We start from the raw sequence: 12,852 nt of genomic DNA, 5'->3' as shown, positions 1-12,852 counted from the left end.
ACTATCAAGGCTTTACCATCACAGCAGAGAAACGCAATTCATAATGGATGACTACAGTGAAATCATTGATGTCTGACTAACAACGGATGCATGTGTTACGAGAATTCTGTCTTTACTATTTTTGAGAAGGTATTAATTCTTTTAAAGTGTTGGATTATACTCTTGCATATATATAATTCATTCCAGTCTTAAAGACATATAAAGTTTAAAAAAAGAAGAACAAGAATCAAAATGTTGTTAAGTGCCATCAAGCCGATTTTGACTCAGCAACCCCATGTAAACACAGTAGAACTACTCCACAGGTTTTCTAGATAGTAACCTTGATGGGATCTGCTCACCAGGTCTTCATCCAGGGGAGGTGCTGGATAGGTTTGAACTGCCAACCTTTCGGTTAGAATCTGAGCGCTTAACTGTTGCGCCACCAGGACTCTTTATCAAGAAGATATTGGGGATTGAATCATGCATCTTGTACTATCATTCTGGTGTCCTGAAGGCATAATACCTAAAATTTCAATGTATAGTTAAACTAAAATGGAGGAGGCCCGGGATACGCCACTTAAATAATGTTGAGAATATTCTATTTTCCCACCACGTGTGTGTCAGTTTCGTACATAGGGTTGCTATGAGTCAGAACCGAGTCCACAGCACCTAACAATTCTATGCCCATTTACATAGACTGCTGGATACAGTTTGCTAGTAGAAATTGCAATTAATAGATTTATCTTCGTAAGTGAAACTTCGAAATTTTATTTCATGGGTTTTCCTCATCTAGATTTTTAAAAAATTTTTATTGTGCTCTAAGTGAGAGTTTACAAATCAAGTCAGTCTCTCACACAAAAACCCATATACACCTTGCTACACACTCCCAATTACTCTCCCCCTAACGAGACAGCCCGCTCCCTCCCTCCACTCTCTCTTTTCGTGTTCATTTCGCCAGCTTCTAACCCCCTCCACCCTCTCATCTCCCCTCCAGGCAGGAGATGCCAACATAGCCTCAAGTGTCCCCCTGATCCAAGAAGCTCACTCCTCACCAGCGTCCCTCTCCAACCCACTGTCCAGTCCAATCCCTGTCTGAAGAGTTGGCTTTGGGAATGGTTCCTGTTCCAGTTTTAGGCTAGTCTTGTAGAATAACACGGCAAGAAAAAAACTAAGAATTATCAATAGTTTTTACTTGCTAAAAGCCAAATTCCAAATGTATTAGTAGGGATATCTTCTAATACTCTTTTTTTTCCTTTGTTTATTGAACTACTCAGGTTTTCTTCAGTATCTTGAGTCAATTTTAGTAATTTATGCTTTCTAGAATATAACTCACTCTAGATTTTTCAATATATTTTCATACGTGTATAGTGGTCACTGCACGTTGGAATCTACTCAGTAGCAATGGGTTTGAGGTTTTTTGGGGGGGTTATAAATATATAAATTCACAGACATAGACATTTTATACACACGCAGACACACACACACATTCATATGTATATATATATTTGTGTATACACAGTACATATACATTGTAACCTGTAATTTAGAAATTTATAATCTTGTTGCCTTTATCAGTCACATGGCTATATTTGTGTCTTCTTTCTTATTTTCATTCCTTGATAAAAACTGCCAAGGCCTTGACTGTACTGACACCCTTTTAACAGAAAACACCTTTGGCTAAAATTTACTCTTTTATTGTTTATGTAAGTGGTAACAATACAAGTGTGTGAGTCAGAAATGTAATTTAAAAATTTCCAGTAGCCACATTTAAAAAAATGAAATGATTTTAATGTATTTTATTTGAACCAATATATCCCACATATTATTTCAAAATGTACTCAGTATGAAAAATTATTCATATTTCACGTTTTTTTAAACCAAGTCTTCAACATATTTTTGAAGTGCCAACTATGGGACAACCACTTTCATAAATGTGGGGAGAGGGATAAGCCAGACAAAGTCTGAACCCGCAACCTTAATTTCCCAAATGTATGAGGGTGAGTCAAAAAGTATTGCTACTAGGGTTTCAGTTCCTACCTGCACGGGTTTATTCCAAACAAAACATGTATAAACACGTCTCCGTGATCAGTGGATGGCTGCAGACAAGTGCTCTCAGTGATACACTTGTGTTAGTGTCCTTAGAGTGCCCTCAAAATAAAAACGGACACTTCTTGTGCTATGCAAAAAAAAATTATTTTGAGGTCAGTTCTTGCATCAAATTTTTAACAAAACTCAAGTGGACATCTTCCCAAATCATTGAAGCTTTCCAACAGGTTTATGGGAATGCTGCCCCACATAAAACAATCAGTTTTTAGATGGATCAAGCATTTTAAGGAAGGTCGGGAAGACCTCAAAGATACGCCAGGAGAGCTAAGAGGGCTCAGGTTATGGTGACTATTTTTTGGGGTTCCAAATGGGTAATCTTGACAGATTTTCTTGAAGGACACAGGACAATCACAGGGGCTTATTATGAAGAAGTTTTAAGAAAATTAAAAAAGCTGCATTGGTGAGAAAAAGGGCAGGAAAGTTGCACCGAGGAATTTTATTCCACCACGACAATGCAGCTGCTCGTTCTTCGAGGGTAGCAAGGGCTGCCCTACAAGAATTTCCCTGGGAAACCTTACCCCATCCACCCTACAGCCCTGATCTTTCCCCTTGAGACTTCTTTTTGTTCCCAAAATTCAAAAAACATTTAAAAGGAACACAATCTGAGTCCCTTGAGGATGCCAAAACTGCTGTTTGAAGTGGTATAAATCCAAGAGTGCAGAATTCTTCAGGGAAGGGTTAGCGAGATGGAAACACCACCTTCAGAAGTGTACAGACCTAGATGGAGGCTATGTGGGGAAACAATAGCATCACATGTTGATAATTTTGTTTAATAAAGGTTTCTATGACTTTGTAGCAAGACTTTTTGATTTACCCTTGTATTACAGTGTATTTAATTTCCCAATGTGTAGAGCTTTGTCAACAGCCACAACTGTGGGTTATGTAGGCTTTTCTTTTAAATCATTCAGTTCAAACTGGTTTTAATTTAATAGCTGATTTTATCTTTAAAAAACATGGAAAATTTCAAATATGTAAGAGTGGAGAGAAGACCAAAACAAAAATAAACACATCTATGTTCAAGACAGCTTACTATCGTGTTGCCAAACTTATCTATCCTCATTTTTTTTCGCACAATCATTTTAAAGGAAATTCCAGACATGATATCGTCTTATCTGTATAAACTTCATAACTTAACTCTAACCAATTTTTTTCATAACCAAAATGCCATTATCACACCTAACAAAAACATATTTCCTTAATATTATCTAATATTCACATTTTCCCATTGTCTTAAAAATCCTTTTTTACATTTGTTTGTTCAACTCGTAACCTACATAAGGACCGCTCATTCATTGCATTGGATTTGTAGAGCTCTTAAGTCTCTCTAAATCTCTAAGAGTTCCACCAGCCTTTTTTCAATACCAATTATTGGTTGGAGAAACTGGGTCATTTCTCTTGTAGAATTACCCACATTTTAGATTTATTTCTTGTTGTGTCATTTAATTTGTTCTTCTATTCCCTGCATTTTCTCTAAATTCAAGTTAGATATTGAGGCTTGATTAGATTCAGGTTCAGTCTTTTTGGCAAGACGTGCCTCTCTTACCACATTAGGAGGCACATAACGTGTTGATGTCCTGCTTCCAGTGATGTTAAGAATGATCGGTAGGTTAAGGTGTTGTTAGTCTGATCTATTCACCCTAAAGTTCCTGTCAGCCTTTCAGCTAATGGTCTTAACACCCACTGGGAACTGTGTGTAGGTCTATTCTTTCACTAAAAATTACAAAAATGGTCATTTTTTTCTAATTCTATAATTCTTTCTGCCTTCATTAGCTGGAATTCTCTAATAAAGAACTTTGCCTTATCAATTCCCAGCACGAACTGGTGCCCCAGCAACCTCCAGAGATATACTGTACAGATGGAAGAATACAGATGGTATGACTAAAAACTTTTACACATTCAGTTCTTTAATAGAGTTCTTTTTTTTTTTTTTAGAATGAATTTCCCTAAATTTAGCATGGTTTGAGAGGAGACGGAAAGCTTCAACACATCCGTTAACATATTCTTTCCTCTGAATAAAACCTCTTCTGGTGAGTTAGTTAAGCATGAAGCAGAAGGGATTCTTGTGCTCAAAAACGTCTCCTCTAGAATTTCTCATGCTCCTTGACAGAAAATTCACAATGGAAGGCTTTCTTACAATTATTAAATTACATTATGAATTCTCTGATGGTAAGTAAGGTGTGAATGTTGTCTAAATGCCTTCTTACATTCCTTACATTTGTAAGGTTTCTCACCAGAATGAATTCTCTGGTGCTGAATAAGAGATGAGTGAAGTCTAAAGGCCTTTCCACATTCTTTGCAATCGTAGGGTTTCTCACCAGTATGAATACTCTGATGCTGAGTAAGTTGTGAGAGCAGTCTAAAGGTCTTCTCGCATTCTTTACATTTATATGGTTTCTCACCAAAATGAATACTCTGATGTTGAGTAAGCTGTGAGAATAGTCTAAAGGCCTTCCCACATTCCTTACATTCATAGGGTTTCTCTCCAATATGAATACCCTGATGTGAAATAAGTTCTGAATAACGACGAAAGAATTTCTGACATTCCTTACATTCATAAGGTTTTTCACCAGTATGAATTCTCTGATGAAGAGTCAGATGGTAGCCACGACTGAAGGTCTTCCCACATTCCTTACAGTGATAGGGTTTTTCACCAGTATGAATTCTCTGATGAAGAGTAAGCTGTTGACGCACTCTAAAGGCCTTCCCACATTCCTGACATTCATAAGGTTTTTCACCAGTATGAAGTTTGTGATGTAGTCTGAGGCCTGTACTACACAGGAAAGTCTGCCCACATTCCTTACATTCATAGCACTTCTCAGCAATATTGAGTCTTTGATGCCGAGTAAGGTGTGCATATTGTCTAAAGGCCTTCCCACATTCCTTACAATCATAGGGTTTCTCACCAGTATGAATCCTTTGGTGGAGACTGAGTTGTCCTCGCACTCTAAAGGCCTTCCCACATTCTTTACATTCATAGGGCTTCTCACCAATATGAATTCTCTGATGTACTCGAAGGTCTGGGCCACAAGAAAAGATCTTTTCACATTTTTTACATTCATATAGTTTGTCGGAAGTATGAATTCTCTGATGTCGACTAAGGTGTGCACACTGTCTAAAGGTTTTTCCACATTCTTTACATTCATAGGGTTTCTCTCCAGTATGAATTCTCTCATGGAAAGTAAGCTGTTGGCGTACTCTAAAAGCCTTCCCACATTCCTCACATTCATAGGGTTTTTCTCTATTATTACTTCTCTCATATATAGTAGAAGATGTACGTTTTCTGTAAGTGGGCATTTTTTCACAGGTGGCTTTCACTTGGTTGAAATATCCCTCTTGAGGACACTTCTGTCGCTCAAATTTGTTTTTAAATTCACAGTCTTTTCCAACAAAGGAATCTTCAAAGCCATGATTTTTAATTTTTTCCCTTATCTCCCACTGGGATAAATTAATTTCATAAGTGTCGTTTTCTTGAAATAACTTGTTAGCGTCATAGTTGGATTCCAAACCTGAAAGAAACAAGGAGGCAAACACGTCATGGTCTCCTAGTCTGAAAAAGTACACAAACACGTAAATAAAAAGTTTGATAATAGGAAAAAATTAAGAAAAATAAAGCTCAGTTGAACTGAATGAGCTAGAGAACTCTAAAATAGTCCTGTAATTTGAAAAAGTGAAAGGGAATAAAGAAAATGAGAAGAGCTAATGTAAAAAGGCTGGCGATGAGGGAAACAGATTAGAAGAGCATTTCTTAAAGACAGGTGTGGATTAGAATTATCCTGGGGAGCTTATGACACTTTTTTTTTTTTAATAAATATTTATTTTGAACTTTATAAAAAGCAATGCAGCACGCCATAGGCTGGTGTTAAATGTTGTCTAAAGTGCAAAATCCACGTTCTAACGTGTGTGATAGTTGCCAGGAGTATAGCGCTCTTGTTGAACCTGTATTCAGTCAGGTTAAAACAATGGACAATAAAAGAATGGACACATTCAAAAAACAAACAAAATAAACACTGCTTACTACAAGTTAGTTATGGAATCATCATTTACGGTAAAAGTGGGCACGTCCCAAGGCTCAATTTCTTCTTCTTTCACAACACATTTCACTGTTGTTGTTCAGGAACGTAACCTGAACAACCTAAATACCCTGACCACCTAAATAAACATCTACAGAAGTAGGCACCTGGCACCTGTATGCTTAACATTCTCTACCAGATTATTCTGATACAGATATAAGTCTGAGAAACTTAACTGTTTTTAATTGTTTCTCTTTTCAGTCAGAACAAAGTTCAAACACCCTACCATGAATAACATGGCCTCTGCCTGCCTATAAAATATTATCTCAAGCCACTGTCCCCTTTGCTTCCTATGTCTCTATCACACTTGTCTCCTTTAAGTTCTTAGAACATTTCATAATCTTTCCATTTCTTAGTTTTTCACAGGCTGTTAAATTTCCCAGGAATCCTATGACTTGGGTTCTCTGTATGGTTAGGTTCCTTCCTCATCCTTCAGATATCATGTTAAAAATCAGAAAACCTGTTCTTGATTTTACCTAATTTATGTCCATTATTCTCTATCCCAGTAACTTGTTCCTTGCTTCTTAACACTTTTCACAATTTTCTTGTTACACATTCATTAATTTCCCCATTTATAATTCTCTTTGTTTTCTTTCTCTAAACTTCCCCAAGGGCAGAAACAATGTTTCACTCACCACTGAATAACAAACCCATCCAAAAATGGGAAAAAAAAATTGCCATAGATTCTGACTCACAGCAACCCTATAGGATGAGTAGAACTGCCCCATAGTTTCCAAGACTGTATTTTTTATGGGTGCAGATCATCAGATCTTTCTCCCATGGAGTGGCTGGTGGGTTTGAACCACTGACATTTTGGTTAGTGGCCAAGTGCCTTAACCACTGCATTACCAGGGCTCCAACAAACCCATAACACATAGTAAACCAAAAAACCCAAACCCTTTGCCACTGAGTCTATTCTGACTCACAGCAACCCTATAGGACAGAGTAGAACTGCTCCACAGGGTTTCCAAGGAGTGGCTGGTGGATTCAAACTGTCAACTTTTTGGTTAGCAGCTGTTATTAATAATGAAATTCCCACAATTAGTTAACAATTATTGGATATGCTGTCCTGCTTCCAATCGTATAAAACCCAATCGTATACCTTACTAAATTAACTACCCTCTCTTTTAACACTTGCTAGTGCAGTGGTTAAGAGCTATGGCTGCTAACTGAAAGTTGAGCAATTTGAATCCACAAGCCCCTCCTTGGAAACCCTATGGAGCAGTTCTACTCTATCCTAGGGTCACTGTGAGTCAGAATTGACTCGACGACAACGGGTTAATGAGGTTATAGAGATGGGAAAGAAATGCACATCTAAGCTATCTCAGTCAAATATATAAATGAAAAATGATTTGTTTACGCCTAGTTATCCTTCCAACTGCCACTCCCTTTCACTTTCAGATGTTAAAGTGGAGATTGTCTCCACTGTAGATCGTTTCCTACTTTGATAGTCATGAAATTTCTTCCCTTTTCACAAACAAGGTAATAAGAGACCCGTTTACTTATTTCCTTTTGAGTTTATATAACTATACACATCTACGTTACAAACCCTTGACCGTCTTACCCCTTCGTACTCTTCCTCATATCCTCCCTAACAGTTCCCATAGCCAAAGTCATCATCAGCGCTCCTTAGAAAAGAAGTTTAGTGATCGTCGCGCATAACAACATGCCATATTCAAAGGCTTGTAAAATTCTCAGCAGAGATGTGCTTTTTCTCAAATGTGTATCTTCTCAAATTTTATGCAATAAGAATTCAATACTTTAAAAAAAGAAAAAGCTATTTTTCAAAAGCTATAACATAGCAACACTATAACCGGCCCACACTGGAAAGAATACAAATTGTTCATCAACAGAAGAGTGGCAAAGTAAATATGGTATATTGATACAATGCACAGCAATGAAAATGAACAACCTACACCTACATATAATGTGGATCAATTTAAAAAATAAAATCGTGAATAAACAAAGCCAGTCAAAAGAGTATATACCAATTCCAGTTTTATAAAGTTCAAAAAAGGGAGAACTGGTCTATGGTGCCATGGAATGAGTTGTGTCCCCCCAAAATACGTGTCAACTTGACTGGGCCATGATTCTCAGTGGTTTGGCAGTTATGTAATGATATAATTTGGTCGTTATGTAATGACATAATCATCCCCCATGATGTGATCTGATATGATTAGCCAATCAGTTGTAAGGGGATTAGGGTGGGATGTAATACCCTTACTCAAGTCGCAGCCCTGATCCAATGTAAAGAGAGCTTCCCTGGGGTGTGGCCTGTATCACCTTTTATTTTACAGTCAGAGAGAGAGGGACCTACTACCACCAAAAAGAAGAGCCGGGAGTGGAGCACGTCCTTTGGACCTGGGTCCCAGGGCTAAGAACTTCCTAGACCCAGAGGAAGACTGCTGCCAAGACACATGGAGATCTCCAAGGCATGCCGAGCTCACAGATGTTGAAAGGAGACAAGGACCTTCCCCCAGAGCTGGCAAAGAGAGAAATTCTTCCCCTAGAGTTGGCTCCCTGAATTCAGACTTCTAGTCTCCTAAACTGTGAGAGAATAAATTTGTTCGTTAAAGCCACCCATTGTGGTATTTCTGTTATAGCAGCACTAGATAACTAAGACATAAGGTATTAAAAAAATCAGCATAGCAGATAGTAGGAGGAATGGCTGGAAGGGGTCAGTAGGGGACTTCTGGTATATTGATAATGCTGTATTTATGAATCTGTGTGCGTGTTAGGTGGGTGCAGTCACTCTGTGAAAATTCTCTACACACTTATGGTCAGTATATTTTTTATGTATATGTTATACTTCAATATACTAAAAAAAGGATATACTAAAAAGACATAGAAAGGCAACAGTGATTTAAACTGTGAATAAAGTTTAAGCAGAGACATGTAAATAAATGCCATGGGCAATACTGCTGTAAAATCTGTGTGTATTTCTCCATCTGTCTCCACCAAAGGAAGCAAATCAAAACTACAGTAATTTTGTAAGAATTTTGGGGGAGAAGTCAATTTAGGGCCTCAGTAAGACAAAATAAGAAAAGATATAAATAATACATATAAAATGACCAGCAATTCCCTAAATAGTAATAACAGTGGTAAACAAGCAGGCAGTTATAAAAGTCTGACAAACCTTATAAGACATGATGGTTATTTTCAAATTTACTTGCAAATAATTTTACTTGCAAAATAAAAATTAAAATGAGTTATCAAAAATGAAACTCAACCAAAATCGAAACAAAAGGTAAAAATGTAAGAAAAGTGAGAAAGTGTTACTGTTTGACCATATAAAAGCTCTTACACACTGGCATAAGAAACACTGAACAATGAAAAAAGTAATAGAACAAAGGAAGTGAGCAGACAACACATGAAATAAATAGAAGCATAAACAAACGTAGGGCAAAATGTCCACAGCCACCTATAATAAACAAATTAGAACAAGTTATAAAACTTATCCTATAAAATTTGAAGGTCTTCATAAACAAAAAATATTTCCAGTGGGAATATAGTAAAACTGAGATTCTTGTCTATGGCTCCCCACTTAAGTGGTTCAGACCTTGGCATGCTGAACATGGCATGGCATGGGTCAGGGAAAAAGAGGAAGACCGTCAAAGAGATGGATTGACGCAGAGGCCGCAACAGTGGGCTCAGGCGTAACAACAATTGTGAGGATGGTGCAGGACCAGGCAGTGTTTCCTTCTGTTGTACATTGGGTCACTGTGGGTCGGAACCAACTCCATGGCACCTGACAACAACACGCAGAATAGTCTCATCTAGGAGACTGCAGTGTAGACAGCCGAGCTGTACGCTTACCAGAGTCAGCCATGTTTATTCCCAAATGGTTTATGCCAGTTCTTATCCCTGTAAGCAACTAAAAATTATTAATGTTTCATTAAAGACAATCAGTTCTATGAAAACTAAGTTGAATGCTTTGGAAGTACTGGCCATAAATGCATATTACACTGTTGTCAAAGTAGGCACAGGTAAGAAAATAGTAAAAAATTGTTGTAAAACATAAAAAAAAAGGATTCTGTCCTCAGATTGCTTCACAAGTATCTTTAGATTCTTATTCCACTTTAAAGAAACTGAAATTGCAAATAATATCCTATGCATTATATGCGTGATTTAATCAAGAAAGAAGAGGTTGGACCTACACTGAAAGGAAAGGCCTGGCCAAACTTCAGAAGATTGGCCTATGGTTGGATATTTTAAATATGTACGTAAAATATTTTAAATGTTTAAAATTAATAAGCCAAATACTAGTTTGAATTCTATTGGGTCAAGGGGCTTTTTTTTTTTTTTTCTATTAAACACTACTGATGTGAAAAAAAAAAATTAAGCCCATCTTAGATCAATACAAAAGCAAAAATGTGATTTCCCTTTTCAGGGTATCAGCTTTAATTAAAGAAAAAATAAGAAGCAAATCACCTGGTCACAAAATTACTTTGTTTCTTGAGATATCATGTCTTTAATCACCTTTCTTTGCTGACACAGAGGACATAGGATACAGAATATTTATGACCAAGGGAGTTCTGTAACCACAAAACCTGGGTTAGTGTATCAAGATATGAAAAGGTTAAAAGCTTATAATCACAGAACTGCATTTCTGAGAATCAACACTGATCAATTGCTGAACAATCCGTACTAAGTTCCAATGAAATACCAAGTAATCATCATATTTGGCTGAATATTATTTTCTTATTTCACTGAGGAAACAGAAACAATCAAAAGAAAAGTGTTATCCAATCAACCTATTACGTATCCATATTGCATTCATGGTATTCGTGTGCTGGTTTCTGCTCCTTCCTGCTATCTAAGGTCATTGCTTACAACATTAGCCTCTCTCTGCTCTGTCAATTTCACTCTCTTTGAAATCATTCCCTTCAGTCTACAAACATGCTCTAATACCTCACATCTTAAAATACATTCCCTATACCCCACATGGAGCCCTGATGGCACAGTGGTTAAGAGCTTGGCTGCTAATCAAAAGGTCAGTAGTTCTAATCCACCAGTTGCCCCCCTGGAAATGCTATGGGGCAGTTCTACTCTGTCCTACAGGGTTGCATGAATTGGAATGGACTCAATGACAACGAGCTTGGGTAGGGGTATACCCCATGTATCTGCTTTTTTAAGGCAATATTCCTCCAAAGAATTGTACATACCTATTTTCGCCATTAGAGGAGCCCTCGTGATACAGTGGTTAAGCGTTTGGCTGCTAAGGGAAGGTTACGCCACTCCACAGGGGAAAGATGTGGCAGTCTGCTTCCACAAAAATTACAGCCTTGGAAACCCTATGGGGCAGTTCTGCTCTGTCCGATAGGGTCGCTATGAGTTGGAATTGACTCGACAGGAATGGGTTTGGTTTTGGTTTGGATTTTCACCACTGCCTCACCTCCCATTTTGTTACTTCCTAGTAACTTAAAAGTCCATAGAGTGCAGCTGGTTGACACATCTTTAATGTGTCCTTTTAATCTACAGATTCCCCTACTATCTTTTGATTTCCCTTACAGTTAATTTGCTGAAGAAACTGTTTTTGGTCCCTTAGAGTTTTCCATAGTCTGGATTTTGCTAACTACAGCCCCAGGGTGTAGTTAAATATGTTCCTATATTTTCTTCCCACAGATTGGTACTTGGCTCTAGAAGCATGACCAAATTTAGGATGAATTCACGTACTTCATAGACAATATTGTGTTCTTCCATTTAGAGAAATATAATGTGCGATTGTCTCCATTTCTGTGATGCTATCAGCATTGATGTTCAATGTCTAGATCCAAAATTCATTATGGGTTTCAAAATGGTAATATTCTATCATTCCTTCTTCATTTATTTGCTGAAAACTTTTATTAAGAGAAACATCCCCTCATCTACTACCTATCAATACAGTTCTTATAGGACAGGCAGGATATACGCTTCTTTTTCTTTAAGTTTACATTTTCCAAATAAGGTCGTTTGCTCTCATTTTCCTATGGTGAACAATTTATTGTCAGTATCACTAGAAATTCATGGAATTAATCATATTTTACACATTTAAAACACTGCAATTATCATCTGTATTGATGCTCATCTTTGGCCAGTTGGAGACTCTGCAAATCGACTTGTTTTCCCTGATCACCCTATCTAAATTACCACATCCACCCATCGTCGTTCTCCATACTCTTACCCTATTAACTTCTCTTCATAGCACTTAATTACTTTGTAATAGTTAGCAACCCATTAATTTGTTTACTGTATGGCTCCACTACCATGTGGTAAACTCCATGAGAAAAGGGCAGTGAAGAAACAGATGCACAGAAGTTGAAACATAAAATATGAGCTAGAAGGAAATTAGATCCAAAATACAGGGAAAACGTCGTCATTATGGAAGAAAGCTTTCCCCTACTGAATGGGAAGGAAACGATGACATGGTAGTGGGCCTGTGGATGAAATTCTTTTGGTGGCTCAGGCTGAGAAGATCTAAGTTTTCTTTCCAGGTTTCAAGTCACTTCATCACAAGCAACATGTAAAGGATGTGTCTCCTTACTCACCTAGGCTCCATCTTATTTTTGTATCTCTCACAACCATCCAGGGCTCTTTACCTTGCTCCAATAAAGTAACCACATCTGGCTTAGAAATGGAACCTCCTCCTTGAAAGAAAATAAGAGATCATAAAGACAGCATTTATTTGATCAGGCCTTGAAAATAAAGAATGGTGAGG

At 37.5% G+C, this 12,852-nt stretch overlaps 1 protein-coding gene across 1 annotated transcript in view; it reads right to left on the bottom strand.

Moving 5' to 3' along the window:
• Positions 1 to 1,522: 1,522 nt before the first annotated feature.
• Positions 1,523 to 12,852, bottom strand: part of LOC126086331 (uncharacterized) — a 47,459-nt gene continuing 36,129 nt past the window's right edge. The window contains exons 5-6 of the mRNA XM_049902485.1: positions 12,683 to 12,781; positions 1,523 to 5,591 (exon numbers count right to left, since the gene is read on the bottom strand). Coding sequence (XP_049758442.1) covers positions 4,225 to 5,591; positions 12,683 to 12,781 — 1,466 coding nt within the window. The 3' untranslated portion in view covers positions 1,523 to 4,224. The remainder of the gene's footprint in view (positions 5,592 to 12,682; positions 12,782 to 12,852) is intronic.

The sequence above is a fragment of the Elephas maximus genome, chromosome 11, assembly GCF_024166365.1.
Source record: "Elephas maximus indicus isolate mEleMax1 chromosome 11, mEleMax1 primary haplotype, whole genome shotgun sequence".
Classification (NCBI taxonomy): domain Eukaryota; kingdom Metazoa; phylum Chordata; class Mammalia; order Proboscidea; family Elephantidae; genus Elephas; species Elephas maximus.
This window is presented reverse-complemented; position numbering and strand designations above follow the sequence as displayed.